The 15,881-nt window shown below is 47.3% G+C and overlaps 1 protein-coding gene across 5 annotated transcripts; it reads left to right on the top strand.

Moving 5' to 3' along the window:
* The first annotated feature begins 1,377 nt into the window (after window positions 1-1,377).
* LOC119336868 lies at window positions 1,378-11,171 on the top strand. Of its 5 annotated transcripts, none has more exons than XR_005162865.1 (5): window positions 1,378-1,456; window positions 7,242-7,289; window positions 7,372-7,670; window positions 7,828-7,907; window positions 10,241-11,171. XR_005162865.1 is itself a non-coding variant. In XM_037608948.1 (5 exons), the coding sequence occupies exon 5, from the start codon at window positions 8,588-8,590 to the stop codon at window positions 9,644-9,646; it is 1,059 nt and encodes a 352-aa protein (XP_037464845.1). In that variant the 5' UTR covers window positions 1,378-1,456; window positions 7,242-7,289; window positions 7,372-7,488; window positions 7,608-7,670; window positions 7,828-8,587; the 3' UTR covers window positions 9,647-9,914. The 5 variants fall into 5 exon arrangements, 4 of the variants coding, with proteins under 4 accessions (XP_037464845.1, XP_037464843.1, XP_037464846.1 ...); XM_037608948.1 differs by lacking the exon at window positions 10,241-11,171 and having other exon boundaries at window positions 7,372-7,488; window positions 7,608-7,670; window positions 7,828-9,914; XM_037608946.1 differs by lacking the exon at window positions 10,241-11,171 and having other exon boundaries at window positions 7,372-7,500; window positions 7,608-7,670; window positions 7,828-9,914.
* The last annotated feature ends 4,710 nt before the right edge of the window (window positions 11,172-15,881 follow it).

Here is a 15,881-nt window from a genome sequence, read left to right as displayed (position 1 = left end):
CCTCGAAACCCTATTCGCCCTAGCCACCGCCAGAGGTATCATGGGAAGAAAGGCTTCGTCCATGTTTGAATGTAATTTTGCAATTATATAAAAACAATAATTTTGCAATTAGGTTCTTTTTGTACATTGAACATTGGGCCACACTATATATAGACTTGAATTGCCAAAAAATAATATAGACTTGGACTTTGCCATATTTTCAAGTTAAACACAAAAAAAACTTTATTTTACAAGTACCACGTTATATTAATAACATCAACAGATTACATCATACATGGCAAATCTAAGGAGAAATCCAAAGAGACAACTCACCAAGTGAAATTACAGGAAGCAAATAACTTTTTACAGAAAAATCTTCCCGGCCCATGCAACCACCAACAAAATGACCACAATCTTCACCCGCCGCCGTCGCCGAACTAGAAGAAACGACCCCCACTAAGCCAAGATCCAAGAGATAGCCATAGCATTAAAACTGCGATGTGAGCCTTCGAACAGGCGCTGCTTGCACTTGTTGATGTGGGTAGTGGGACAAAACAAATCTCCACTCCTGTTGGATCGTGATTCTGAAGTCTTCATGCGGCAGCGCCGCTGAGGGGTTCCCGAACCGGCAACCATCTTCCACCTTCGAAGAAACTCTAGGTGCACCATATACCTCGAACGGTACCGTCGGCACAACGCCGGCCACCTCCAACACCAAAACTTTTGGCTTCACGACAACGCTGAAGGAACCGCTGACGCGGCGTGGACAAAGTCGAAGAAACAAGACCCTCGACAAAATCTCCACCGTTGTCTTTAAGGCCTTGCCTGGACAGAAATCTGTGACTCCTCAAAGCCGTCGTAGAACGCTGTCAAGGCCGTGGTTCGGAAAATTTTATTCCAGGTGAAGATGTCGGCACCGACCGAACGACGTTGCGTGAACAAACTAAAACTAAGCCTACACCTAGACATGAACCAAAAGAAATCCCAAACCTGCCGTCGCCAATGGGGTGATGAACGGAGGGAAGGGGAACGAAACTGCTCTCTCCAGGGGGTACCACCTGGTGAGAGGGAAGAAAGAGGAAAGAGGAAAGGGAGCTGCCAGGAGTATTTTCTTCGTTTCCTACAAACACAAAAAAAACTTGAACCACACACACATCACCCACTCCTCTTTGCCCACCCATCTCACCTTCTCCCCAGTTGCTAAAAAAAATCCCCTTTCCCCACACGCCGCCGCGGCTTGCTCTGCCCGCCCTCTCCGCCGCCGTCTCTCTGCCAGCCCCAGCCCCAGCCCCTGCCTTGCTCCCTCTCCGCGCTCTCCACCCCTGACGACCAGCGCGGCCGCTCGTGTCGACCGCGTTGTCGCTCCCCCCTCACCTAGCACTGCCGATGCTCCGGTGGGGGAAGGTCCAGGCCGGCGTGGCGGCGCGTCACGGAGCCACCCCCAAACGCCCTGCAGCTTGCAGCTAGCCACCACCTGGTTTGTTCCTCTTCTTGGCTTTTGTAGGCTCCATGATTTGGGGGAAAAGAAATTTGGTGACCGAACTGTGATGCTTTGTTCATCAATCATAGACTCTAGTGTAGTTTACATTGAGTATTGGCATGCTTTCATGATTTTTCTGATTTAGACATCATGAGTTGCTCGATCTTTGAGAAGATCGATCCTTCTAGAGTTTCTTTTCCCTCTCGTGGTCATATTGGTAGGAGTTTCTGGAGGAAGACATCGAGTCAATGATGGTGATCGAATCAACATTCATTTGAAGTGCAACCTGGATCGTGAAGATTGTGTTAGTTTGTGCTCCCCTTTCATCTTACCCTACGCTTGAATCTCGAGACGAGATTCTTGTTTAGTGGGGGTGAGTTGTCATGTCCCCAGTTCAAGCCTTGCTTGTCTCTGCATAAGCATCCATGCATCATGTTTAAATTTAAAGAAACTTGAAATGGGGATTGTTTAAACCCTAGCACCAAATGAATCCAACTAGGGTCAAAATAAATAAAATCTTTTTCATTGAACTCAAAATGCCCTCTAAAAATGTTCAACATTTCTGGTTTGAGGTGTAAGCATCTACCAAAAATAGTTTATATTTTTGCAGGACATATTGGGCTCTGAATTAAATCATACTCTATTTGCATTTGGGCATTTAAATACTATAAAATATTTTAAATGCTCAAATAATCATAAACTAAAATGTTTACTGTTGGATATATTTTAAACAGTATCCATGATTAGTTTCATGATTTTTGGATCTGTTTAAGTATTTTATATAAAGCCCTAAAGACTACAGAATAATAGAAAACCGAAACAATAAATAAAAGAGAGAGAGATTTTACCTGGGCCACTTACCTGGCCTGGCACTGTGCCGGCCCAGCCCACCTGGCCGGCCCAGCTGGCGGCCTGGCCAACTGGCCCAGCCCACCACCGCAGCCCTCCGTCGTCTTCCTCCCCTCGCCCCGAAGCAGCTGCGTGCCCGCACACGAGCGACCGCGGCCACGTCTTCCCGCCACCTCCTGCTTGCCGCTCGCGCCCCTGAACATCTGGACGACCTCCACGTCGTCGCCCTGACCCCCTGGACCCCTCCATTCGCCCCCAACTCCTCTCGCTCGCCCGTTCTCCGCCATGGCCAAAACCTCCATGGACGCGCCGCCGTAACCCCGCGCCCACAGCCACTCCCTCGCTCCATCTCTGCCTCCCCGAGCTCCGTATCATCTCCAGCTTCATCCTCTACGAGCCAAGCCTCGCCGGACGCCCTGCCGCGCCGCCCCCGACGCCTTCTTCTTCCTCGGGTCGCCGAGATCGCCTCCGCCGCCCCGCTCGCTCCGGCCCCTCCCCGAGCTCACCGACTCGCCCGTCGTGATCTACGTGAGCTTCTGATCATCCTACCCCTCTCCGTTCTCTCTCTGGCACGTTGTAGCAGCCACGCCCCTCTCGCCCGACTGCGCCGCCGCCTGCACTCGCCACCGACACGACTCCGGCGACCATTTGGTCCGGGCGTCGTGTCCAACATGCTCGCTGCCTCGCGTAGCTGCTGTAGGTGCCACGAACGTGATACCACGGCCACTGCAGCCCCGTAGCCAGAAACACCCGAACGCCGGCGCCGCCTCGAGCTCGTTTCCGGCGAGCTCCGGCCGTCCCTGTTGCTGCCGCATGCCTCCCTGGATGCGGGCGAGCCCCAGCTCCCCGCGCGTGCTCTCGGCCGCCCGTTTGGTCGCCGGAGACGCAAACCTGAGCACCTCCGCCGTCTTTGGCGTCACCGGCGATGAGCCGTGGACCAAGTCCGGCGAGGTTGACTCGTTTGACTTGGGGTTTGAACCCCCCAGGGTCACTGACGCGTGGGCCATGCCCCTATTTAGTTTAGGTGTGAGTTTAATTAGCACTAATTAACTAAGTTAATTAGTTGACTCACTGACAAGTGGGCCCAGGCTCTAATTAACCTAGGTTAGTGCTAACCTAACGCTAACTAACTCTGTTAGTTAGTTGTTACACTGACATGTGGGTCCCAGCCGTCAGGTTTGACCTGGGCTGGCGCCTTTGACCTGCTGACGTCACCCTGACGCAATGCTGACGCAATAAGTATTTTCTGGATTTATTTTTATACAGGAAATTCCAGAAAATGCTCTAAACTTCTAAAATTCATAGAAATTTAACCGTAACTCAGAATGAAATAATTTATATATGAAAAATGATCAGAAAAATCCAATATATCCATCTGCACTGGTTTCATGCATGTTTAAGCTACTTAACCTTGCTGTTCATATCAAAACATGATAATGCACTTTATGAATTCATAGTTTGATTTTGAATTTGAATCTTTGGTTCAAATAAGCTCAAACCTTCCTGCTCTTAGCTGCATTAGCCCAAATCACAGCATATTGCCATGTCATGATCATGCATCATATTGTGCATTGCATTGATTGTATTTCTTCTCGGTTGCCGGTATTTGCCCCCTCTCGATAGACGTGTTCCGACAATGAGTTCGATGACACCGATGAAGAGCTATATTATCTTCAGAAGTGCCAGGCAAGCAAAACCCCCTTGTTCATTCCGATACAATCCCACTCTCTCACTCCTGCTCTCTTTTACTGCATTAGGACAACAACGATTCATCTGTTACTTGCTACGGTAGCTGAACCCCTTTATCCTCTGCATGACCTGTCATTGCCACAGTAAATAGATGAAACCCACTAGCATGAGTAGGAGTTGTTTGAGCCCCTGTTGTGCCTACTCATTCATGCTTGTTAGTCATGCCTGCTATTGCTTAGAGTTGAGTCAGGTCTGATTCATCGGGAATGAATTAGAGGTGTGTGAACATGTCCTACTGTGTGTGTGAGCAAAGTGTGTGAATACGATTTGGTAAAGGTAGCGGTGAGAGGCCATGTAGGAGTACATGGTGGGTTGTCTCATTGAAACCGTCCTCAGGAACTGAGTTCTGTGTTTGTGATCCATGAAACAATTACTACCATGCATTGGGCCCGAAACCAATGGACCCTCTCGGCTTCTTAATCACCCTTGTCCTCTGTCCAGGAGTTGCAAGTAGTTTCTGGTGTTTGTAGTATGCTGGAGGCCGTGGGCAGCGCTGACCGGAGGGGTGGGCTGTGATGCGGTAGGCACGTGGCACGGTGTACCGGGCGCCCATTTGGTGTCTCGGGAACCCTGCACACATCGTTTGGGGCTGTGAGCGAAACTCCGGCCGGATCTCCTCGCGGATGGAACCCGAATAGGCGATAAACCTGGACTAGAGACTTGAGTGTTTAGGTAGGTCGTGACCGACACCCTCGTTGGGCTTCCGCTTGAAGGTTGCCGAGTACATGTCATGTAAACGGCGGTAAGTGGTGGGAGCGTGTGTGAAGAAGTACACCCCTGCAGGGTTAATATCATCTATTCGAATAGCCGTGTCCGCAGAAAAGGACTTCTGGGTTGCCTGTACAGTTCATAGACAAGTGAAAGTGGATACTCTAAAATACGCAAGATAAGTGTGAGTGCTATGGATGGCGTTCTCGTAGGGAGACGGGAGCGGATCCATAGTGGTGTATTGATATGGTGAATATGTGGACTCGTGTGCGCCACCTCAAAAGAGTTACTTGCGATCGTAGTTTAGGATAGCCACTGAGTCAAAGCTAGCTTGCTGCAGTTAAACCCCACCATCCTCTTTGTTGATAATGATGCATATGTAGATAGTTCTGATGTCAGTCTTGCTGGGTACATTTGTACTCACGTTTGCCTATTTTATGTTTTTGCAGAGAGACTTCAGTCTCACTAGTAGTTCCGCTTGGATTTCGACGTTTAGCTTGTTACCACAGCTACGATCTTGTGCCCTTGGCAGGATCTGGTAGACAGTCAGGCTTCTCAGCCCTTTTCATTTGTAGATGTCTGTACTCAGACATGTTAAGCTTCCGTTTGTGCTTTGACTTGTATGCTCTAAATATTGGGTCGTGAGACCCATGTTTGTAATATCTCGCTCCTGGGAGCCTATTGAATAAAATACTTGAGTCGTAGAGTTATGTTGTGATGCCATGTTGTATTTACACATATCGAGTATATTGTGTGTATGTTATTGAAATGCTTGGTATGTGTGGAATCTGACTATCTAGTTGTTTATCCTTGGTAGCCTCTCTTACCGGGAAATGTCTCCTAGTGCTTCCACTGAGCCATGGTAGCTTGCTACTGCTCCGGAACACTTAGGCTGGCCGGCATGTGTCCTTCTTCGTTCCTGTGTCTGTCCCTTCGGGGAAATGTCACACGATGAATACCGGAGTCCTATTAGCCCGCTATAGCCCGGTTCACCGGAGTCCTGCTAGCCCAGTGCTACAGCCTGGATTCACTCGCTGATGACCGACACGTTCGATGCTGGGTCATGGATGCCTGTCCCTGTAAGTTTGTGCCACTTTGGGTTTACGACTAGCCATGTCAGCCCGGGCTCCTTATCATATGGATGCTAGCGACACCATCATATACGTGTGCCAAAAGGCGCAAACGGTCCCGGGCAAAGGTAAGGCGACACCCGTGAGAATACCGTGCGTGAGGCCGCAAAGTGATATGAGGTGTTACATGCTAGATCGATGTGGAATTGAGTCGGGGTCCTGACAGTGAGCCTTCGAACAGGCGCTGCTGCGAACGACGTTGCACTTGTCGATGTGGGTAGTGGGACAAAACAAATCTCCACTCCTGTTGGATCGTGATTCTGAAGTCTTCATGCGGCAGCGCCGCCGAGGGGTTCCAGAACCGGCAACCATCTTCCACCTTCGAAGAAACTCTAGGTGCACCATATACCTCGAACGGTACAGCCGCCACAACGCCGGCCACCTCCAACACCAACACTTTTGGCTTCGCGACAACGCTGAAGGAACCGTTGACGCGGCGTGGACAAAGTCGAAGAAACAAGACCCTCGGCAAGATCTCCACCGTTGTCTTTAAGGCCTTGCCTGGACAGAAATCTGTGACTCCTCAAAGCCGTCGTAGAACGCTGTCAAGGCCGTGGTTCGGAAAAATTTATTCCAGGTGAAGATGTCGGCACCGACCGAACGACGTTGCGTGAACAAACTAAAACTAAGCCTACACCTAGACATGAACCAAAAGAAATCCCAAACCTGCCGTCGCCAATGGGGCGACGAACGGAGGGAAGGGGAAGGAAACTGCTCTCTTCAGGGGGTACCACCTGGTGAGAAGAAAGAGGAAAGGGAGCTGCCAGGAGTATTTTCTTCGTTTCCTATAAACACAAAAAAAACTTGAACCACACACACATCACCCACTCCTCTTTGCCCACCCATCTCACCTTCTCCCCGGTTGCTCAAAAAAAAAATCCCCTTTCCCCACACGCCGCCGCGGCTTGCTCTGCCCGCCCTCTCCGCCGCCGTCTCTCTGCCAGCCCCAGCCCCAGCCCCCGCCTTGCTCCCTCTCCGCGCTCTCCACCCCTGACGACCAGCGCGGCCGCTCGTGTCGACCGCGTTGTCGCTCCCCCCTCACCTAGCACTGCCGCCGCTCCGGTGGGGGAAGGTCCAGGCCGGCGTGGCGGCGCGTCACGGAGCCACCCCCAAACGCCCTGCAGCTTGCAGCTAGTCACCACCTGGTTTGTTCCTCTTCTTGGCTTTTGTAGGCTCCATGATTTGGGGGAAAAGAAATTTGGTGACCGAACTGTGCTGTTTTGTTCATCAATCATAGACTCTAGTGTAGTTTACATTGAGTATTGGCATGCTTTCATGATTTTTCTGATTTAGACATCATGCTGTTTTTGTGATAAGCTGACGAGTGTATGTTGCTATTTTTTCAGTGTCGGAGCGTTGGATGCCTGAAAGAACAGGACATGGCTGATTTTACGGTGATGTCTACAGTCCGAGATATGTTGAGAGCTTTGTATATAAGAGCAAAGATCTGTATTAATGGTTGATTGCCTGCTGCAGGAGCGGCATTGTTCCACTGAATGTGTTAAGATTTGCGAGGCACTGAACTGAAAGGCCTAGTCGGTCGTGGACCAGAACCTGTTCCTGCCGTGATTGTCGATCTCATAGAGAAGAAGTGTGCGGAGAAATGTTTGAATCTGATCATTTCATCCTCATACTGAACACTTTTAATTTCCGCCATGAATTTGCTATTTCCTACCAGAAAGATAATTTCCTTTTCTTCTTGGCTTTTGCAGGCTCCGTAATTTTGGGAAAAATAAATTTAGTGACCCAAGTGTGCTGCTTTCTATTCTGACCAAGTATGCTCACCAATCACAGACTGTAGACCATTGCCGTGCTTATATTGACATGCTTTCATGATTTTTTTTTTCTGTATCGAGATATCATGCTGTTTTTCTTAGCTTTGGCAATCTCCTTTTGTGATAAGCTGACAAGTGTATGTTGCTATTTGTTCAGTTTGGGAGGGGAATGTCACATTGGATGCCTGAAGGAACAGGGATGTACATGTACTGCTACTGCGCCGTATTGACTGTGGGGTAAGCTTTTTTTCTTCCTCACTCCGCCTGGCTTGAGATCGACCATGTATGTAGGTACCATCATATGTTCTAGCATAAATGATCTGGGGTGGCCTCGGCGAGAGACGCCAATAATCCCATCGCTAGGTGCTGGGATCCAGGGGGCACCGTCAAGGAGCAAAGTCCTAAGATCGACCACTCTGAGTTTTGCGCACCCCATGGCCCCCTTCGGCCCAGTCTCCATTGACCATAGGGTTAGATCGGCTGTCTTGCGCCGCCATGAGACACCCCTTGCCCGCGACCGGCTTCTTCAACACTGACAAGCGGAGCGCGCCAAGTTGGCACTCCACGATCCCACCAACGTCGAAGTAGAGTGCATCGCCCACAAGGACGCTAAGGCGCGGCCAAGCTAAAAGGGCACTTGTCATCGTGGTGATGAAGAGAGGCGAGCTCGGTCCACGCGCGAGTCTCCGACAATTACATCCATCCGGAAGTCACTGTTCCCGGCAGAATGGTGGACACGGCGACCAGATGGAAATGGCCCTCCAGATGGAAATGCAGAGCAGCACCGCCTCCAAATTCCGGGCCTTCAAATACCCCTCTCCCTCCCTCTCCGCCGCCCAAACCCAACTCCAAAAATCTCCCAACATCACATCAGAGGGATCGATCAAAAAAGAAAGATCGATCAAGAAGGGAAGAAGATGGCCTCAATCGGCAACGGCAAGCCCGATGCCCAGGGCCAGGAGCGCCAGGCGGCGAGGCTCCTGCCGCCGGCCGAGGTGCCGCCTCCGCACACAGACGCGGGCCTCGTGGTGCTGTTCGACCTCCTACGACGACGGGTCGACGGATTCCCCACCTGGATGCTCCCCGCCTACCTCGTCCACGGAGTCGACGTCTACGGCCACCACCCGCAGGATCTGCTGCGGCGCCATCCGCCGGCGACATCGCCCGACGGCAAGCGTGCCTCCTACTTCGTGAACCTGGTACGCCCCCTCACCGCGACGGATGCAAGAAGAAGCAGGGTCGTGCCGGGGGGGTTCTGGAAGTCGGAGCGCGCCCCCGTCCCCGTCGAAGCCGCCCCCGACAAGATGATCGGAACCAAGCAGGCCTTCTCTTTCATCTCCAAGGAGGCGGAGCACAAGGGTGGACCCCGCGGCGGGTTCATCATGCACGAGCTCCTTCTCCCCGGCCAGGCAGGACGCCTCGCCGGCGGGGACGAGCTGGCGCTCTCAAAGGTCTACCCGTCTCCGCGCGTCGCCACCAAGAAGAGGTCCAGGTCCCAGGGACAGGGACCGACCGCCAGCGCAACAAGGACCGCGGCCGCCTCCTCTGCTCCAGCGCCGACGTCTTCGCCGCCTCTGCTCCAGCGCTCCTGCGACGTCTTCAGCAGCGCAAGAAGCAGCAGCGCCGTCTCCTCTCCGCCTCCTTCCCTGGAGCCGCCGGCCTCCTCTGCTCCGCCTTCCCTGGAGGCCTCGTCTCTCGGGCCGGCATCCTCTGCGCCGGGGCCGGCATCCTCTTCTCCGCCCCCCATCCAGGGATCAGCATCGTCTCCACGGCACCGGCAGGGTGCCGCCAAGAGGGTGCTCCTCCTGGAGGTGGGCGACTCCCCCCCGAGGGAAGGCCACAACATTTCGTGCCACCAGGTCTACCGCGCCATGGAGGTTCTTGGACCCGGGAGGCATGTCCCCATCGACTGCGCTGACCTCTTCCTGCTTGACAGCGGGAAGGGGAAGAGGCAGCGGACGGCTGCAGAGTTTTGAGAAAACTCTGTCGCCCCGCCATGGGCAAAATCTAAACTCTGTTGCTGTGTAACATTCAGACAAAAAATTTGATAGGAAACTTTAGCTGTGATTCAGTCGTTTTTTGAGATTCAGTAGTTGCTTTGTTACAACTTAATTGATTGAAATCCGGCATAATCAGTGGCGATGATGTTAAAACTTTGGTTTTCTTCTCAAAACATTCGCTGTTGCCGACTAAAAATGTGTCTATGATGGAAGGTTTGATGTTAAACTTTGGTTTGAGAGTTCCCAATGTTTGCATTTTTCTCCAAAGTTGCTTTGCTTGGAGAATCATTACCTTTTGTTAGATCATGTTGTTTAGTTCTTGGTTATGCATGCTTTGTTGTTAGCTCAATTTCAGAAATGCAACTTCCTTGGTTAATTCAGTCTGTACATGTCTGCTGGTTATGTATTTGTTTCTCCCTTATTTGTTCTGAGAAGGAGAATCTGTTTTGAGGTCCATATCTTTTTGAATTTTTGAAATAGTAATCGAAATTTTGAAATTGAAACATGGTTGATAGAGCACATTCATATTATCTTCATTAGATATAAATGCCAACTTGCATTTATGTACAGACCAAAGACTTTTGGAGGGAGGCACAAATTCTTTCAAAGTTGCATCATCCAAATGTTGTTGCTTTCTAGGGTGTGGTTCTTGAATTGATGGATCTGGAGGAAATTAGCAACTGTATAATAGGAACAGAACAGTATCTTACTATTTTCCCCTTCAATTTGAAAAATAGACCAGTCTGTCTTTATCTGTGTCAGCGCTGTACAATTAGTAACAAAACTACCCTCTTTTTGTACTTCAGATATGTTCTTAAATGATTGAGGAACCTAGGCTGAAATTAGTATGCTGGATTAGTGCCTTTGTAAGGAATCTAGGCCCATTGCACTTTAATTCCTCGCAATTTCTTTGTTTGTGTGTCACCTCTTTGGCTATGATCAAGCAACCAAAGTCTTCTGTTGAACAAAATCAAGCAAAAGCTTGGATTGAGTGCCCTTTACCATGTGTTGTCGTTTTCATATATACTGTCTCTTGCTGCTATTCTCTGGGCTGTGTGGAAGCACATGAATGGTACTCCCTCTGTAAAGAAATATAAGATCACTCCTTTAGTGATCTAAACGCTCTTATATTTCTTTACGGAGGGAGTAGTATTGTTTTTAATGGTGCCGTTTGGATGTCTGGAAATGGCGCTGGCGCCTGCTCCTCAAGGATCACATGTTGAAGAAGATGGATCTCCTCTGTCTACATCTCCAAAACCTGCTGCCAAGATTGGGTGGACCAAATCCCCCTGTGCTCAAGTCCAGGAGAGAGGCTGACCATGTTTTGATCCTTGTAACATTTGTTCAACTAGTGTGAGGTTATAGAGGTTTTATTCTCTTTTCTATTACTGATGTATTATGTATCGAACCTGATGTTTTTGGGCTTCTTTCTGCTGAAGTAATGGAGCTCCTCCCTGTTGATCTAACAAATATATTCACTGGAGTTCTATTCCAGTAAGGATGCACACATGTACGGTGGCGCAGACACTCACAATGCCTCCGACACGTGGTCACCGTGTGCCTGGCATGCCAAAACGGCGCTCTAGAGCAGCCCGACAGCCGTCTGGTCGCCTCAGCCCGCGCACTTGTGTCCCTCAGCGCCGTACCCTTCACCATTGACCTCCCACCCCGTCCGCTCCGTCCTCTTGTTCCTGGCGGTGACCCGTGCCTGTGCAGGTGGCCATGTATACCAAAAAATAAAATGTGTATGAAACAATTTGATTATGTATTTACACAAACATTTATCAAGCATTTGAAAGAAACTGTTGAACAAGTGTTTGAAAAATGTTAATCAAGCATTTGGGAAATGTTAAATATGTATAGAAAAAATGTTGACCATGTGTTAAAAAATGATGAATTTTACTGGTCATGTGTATAATTGTTTTTAATTAAGCCATTCAAAAATATTGATGAACAAGTATTTGAAACTTTTTAAATGTGTGTAGAAAAAATGTACACCATGTATGAAAAAAATGAAGTATTTGAAAAATGTTAAATGTATTTAAGAAAGAATGTTGACCATGTGTTAAAAACATGTTAATGTTGCATTCAAACAAAGTTAATAAAGCATTTAAAAATGTTCAATCTGCATAGATTTTTTTTCTGACCAAAATGTAAATTTTCTATTTGAAAAATGTTAATCAAGCATTTGAATTTGTTAAAGTTTGTATAGGAAAAATGTTGACCATGTATTTTATTAATCTTATATTTGAAAACATGTTAATTTTCTACTGGAAAATGCTAGACGTGTATTGCAAAAATGTTGTTGGCATATAAAAAATGTAGAATAAAAACCAAAATAAACAATAAAAACCAAAAAATAAAACCAAAAGAGAAAGAAAATAAACCAAAGGAAAAATAAACCGAAGAAACAAATGCAAAAAGAAAAAAAAAGAAAAAAAACAGATAAAAAAAGAAACAAAAGAAAACAAAAAAGCCAGGAGAGAAACGAATAAAAGAAACAGAAAAAGGCTGGAGAAAACTGGCTCTTTTATCTCAAGTAGGTCGGGACCTATAGTTTCATCATGAAATCGCGATAGACCCACTGGCTAGCATCGTAGCAACTATTCGGGAGACCTAGGTTCCTTCAGCGAGAGATCCTTCCAGCTCACTTAATGCGAGATATAGTCACTGCGCTTAGTCTTGGACAGCTTCTGCGTTATCGCGCTAACAAGCCAGCCCAAGTAGCTGCGGTCGGACAACGACAGTTGTGCCCCGTTACTTTTAGCTTAGCACGGGTCCGTTATTCTTTTTCATGGATTTTTATCTCAAAAAATATTTTCGTTGGAAAACTGTCGGGGACCGATGTGTAATTACTTTAATTGCAGATTGGTACCTGGGGGTGTAAAACCTTCACAACTTTTCACTCCTAACTCCGATCGAGGTGATTCTTAAGCCCATGTTCTCTATTTGAAGATCCTGTCCCAATGGTGTCATGGTGTTTGCACCTAAGAATATGGCACTTTGTCATTCTTCATCACAAAGAAAGAAAAAAAGGACTGAAAAGAGAAGAAGAAAAACGGTTCAACTCGGTCACACGCTCAACTCAGTCACCAGCAACCTGCGCGTTGGTGACGACCATGATGTGACATGCACACTCGGCGTCTCGGTGAGGCACAAAACCATCAACCGCTTGTCCGCTAAATTGGCGTTCGAGCTTAGCAAGCGCCTACCCCCCCTTCCACCTTGCCCTTGTACTTACATCGTTGCCTTCCCAGCCAACTTGTTCCCCACGCCACTCCGGATGGCACCCCGTGAACAATGTCATGAGCGGCAACCAGGAATGTGGGCAAGCACACGAAGCTGGGGTCCTGGGCCATGGCTCGAATTTGTCCCTTATGCTGGCCTCATCGAACGATGCCACAACCCAGTTGAGCAGCCATGCCACCCAACCCTGTCCCAGGATCTCCCCGGCTGGCATGCACGAGTGTGTTGCACGCACATGGCGTTGGCCTGCTCCGATGTCCGACAAGGTGGTGTACATCGTCTCCATGCACCAGCGTGTTCGCCGCCGGACGCAGCAGGGCACCCTGTTTCTCGCTTCAAGCGAGAGAGGGGGAACCCTCGCGTCGGGGGCAACCCGAGATGGGTCGTCCCAGTCGTGTGCGAGGCCAAGACCGGTTTTTTTTGTTCTGCTCTCTTTTTTGCTTTATTTTTGTACTTTTCTTTATACTTTAAAATATTACAAAAATAGTCTTCAAAAACAGATTCACAAAATATTGAACAGGTATTTGAAAAATGATTCATACATATTAAAAAATGTTGAACAAGTATTGGAAAATATTGAATAAATATTAAAAATCTTGAACAAGTATTTGAAAATGTTCAACGAGTATTTGAAAATTTTTGAATATCTATTTGGAAAATGTTGAACGTGTATACAAAAAACGTTGATCACTTATTAAATAATGGTTTTGACATATGAAAAAATGTAGAGTGAAAAGGAAAAGAAAAAAACAAAAAATAGAGAAGAAAAAATAAAAAAGAACAGAAAAACAGAGAAGTAAAACAAAAAAAATGTAGAAAATAGAGTAGAAAAAAGAAAAGAAAGAAAACCAGAACGGGGAAAAGGAAAAAAACAGTGCGCCAAAATGGGCCGTTCACGCGATAGTTTCGATGGAATCGCTGGAAGCTGTTGGGCCGAAAAAACCACCCGAGAGGCGCTGCTCGTGACTTTTACTCTGTTTAGTACCACATCGCCTGCTAGAGAACTTGTTTTGCAGCTTAAGTAGTGTGTATACGGCACTCTACTTGCCGATGACGGAAAGCTGTTCCAATAAGTCTGTCGAGGCAAAAAGCAGTCACAACATACTTCTGGCCGGGCTAGGCCGTGGGCCTGTCACCTTAAGTTGCTGTTAAGTCGTGCATGAGAGGAGCCAGAAGTGTGAAATGGCGTCAGTCTTTTTTTAAATATGATTTAAAACTGCTTTTGTTAATAACACATTTTATTTTATTTTATCTTTTTGAGGTCCAAAACCTACTTATATTTTGGTCGTAGGCAACATCTCTTCATCTTGTTCACATATTCAACGAATTATGGTCGAATTCTAATGGCATGCATACTATAGACCTCAAGGGGAGAAATGAAGAGTTCACCAACTAGAGTTTAATACCTTGAGAAATGAGACTGATGGTCGTGAATAACCTACGCTCCACTCTCTCGATCGGCGGCATGAGAACAACCACTATTGGCATGGTGGTTCCCAACTCTTCTTGCCGCTCCGGCGGCCAATGGTGGAGAGGGGAATCTCGGTGCCTTCGCTCCGGCTAGTAGTTTAGTTTGGGGCTTTATTCGTCGCGGGTGCGGTGCTCGGGCTGATGGTGACGCCTGTTGTTCGAGTTTGTCTTCCAGGCTCCGATCCTTCTCAATTTTGTTCATCCTGACATAGTAGACGGAGCTCTGGGATAGATTCGTGTCGTTTCCTTGGGCCAGCAAAATTAGGGTATCTCGTCATGTATGCGCAACGGCGAGATTTGGTGTCAGTTGCTTCAGATCTATTCAAGGGTTCAATGCGACGACTACGGCTCCATGACATTGGTCCTTAGGGGCACGTGCACAAAGACTTTTCGACTGTCATTGCCAAGATCAAGCCGTCTTTGATAGGAGAGCGGCGACAGCAGCGTATCGGCGGCTCGTTATGTTAACGGTGCCAGTCGTTCAGTGGTCTAGAGACTTCAATATTGTTTTTATTATGTTTGAGGTGCTTTATACTTCTAATAAACTTTTATAATAGATCCAGATCTATTTGCAAAAGTAAAGTCGTTTTGGGGGTGTGGGTTGGGCGGTCTTGCGTGCTAAAGACACGGCAACCGACACAAGCGGCATTAGTTTTTTTTTGAGCGAAATCTGCATCCTTTATTGAATGTTCAAAGACATGGGAATACAGATGATATCGGGCAACGAAGAAAGCCACACGTGGCGCCCGGGAGAAAGGGATGCAGCAGCCTTAGCTAAGGCATGAGCCTCTCCATTATGAGTCCTACTCTCATGAATAAATTTAACATCACTAAAACCCTTTCGCTGGTACTTGATATCTTGTAAGATTGAATAGAATCTGCATGGGGCGTCATCAGCTATCCTTGTCACAACTTCAAGACAGTCTGAAGCCACACAAAAGCGGCATCAGTTGGGCACCAACTGAGACGTCTACCTCATCAAAATGTGTTCTAGCTCTAACATAACTTGTGGTAGCACAAAATTAGTTCTTTTCTTAATTGAGCGTTACATATTTTACTTTACTTTTAATAATTTCTGAATATTTTCCCAGAAAATTATGAACATTTTAAAATTCATAAACATTTTTTAGAGTCATGAACATATTTGTGTTGTTTTTTTTAAAGTCTTGAGCAATCTTTTCCAATTTTTGAGTACATTTTAGTTTCGAAGCTCTAATATGTTTTCCTAAAATTCTTGTATATTTTCAATTCATGAATATTTTTAGAATAAATTTGCTCAAAATGAAAATAATTGAAAACAAACAAAATCGGACAAGGGCTTGCCAACTTACGCCCCACGTGGTTGTTTCCTCGGCTATTTAGCGCTTTGTTTTTTATATTTTTTAAATTGTTGAAATTTCCACAAAAATAGAGGATTTTCTTAAATTTTGCAAAAAAATTGTAGATTACTGAAGAACAGAAACAAAACCATGAACCTATTTTAAAATTATTTTTC

Source organism: Triticum dicoccoides, chromosome 7B, assembly GCF_002162155.2.
Source record: "Triticum dicoccoides isolate Atlit2015 ecotype Zavitan chromosome 7B, WEW_v2.0, whole genome shotgun sequence".
Classification (NCBI taxonomy): Eukaryota; Viridiplantae; Streptophyta; class Magnoliopsida; order Poales; family Poaceae; genus Triticum; species Triticum dicoccoides.
Note: the sequence above shows the minus strand (reverse complement) of the source record. Positions and strands in the feature narration are given on the sequence as shown.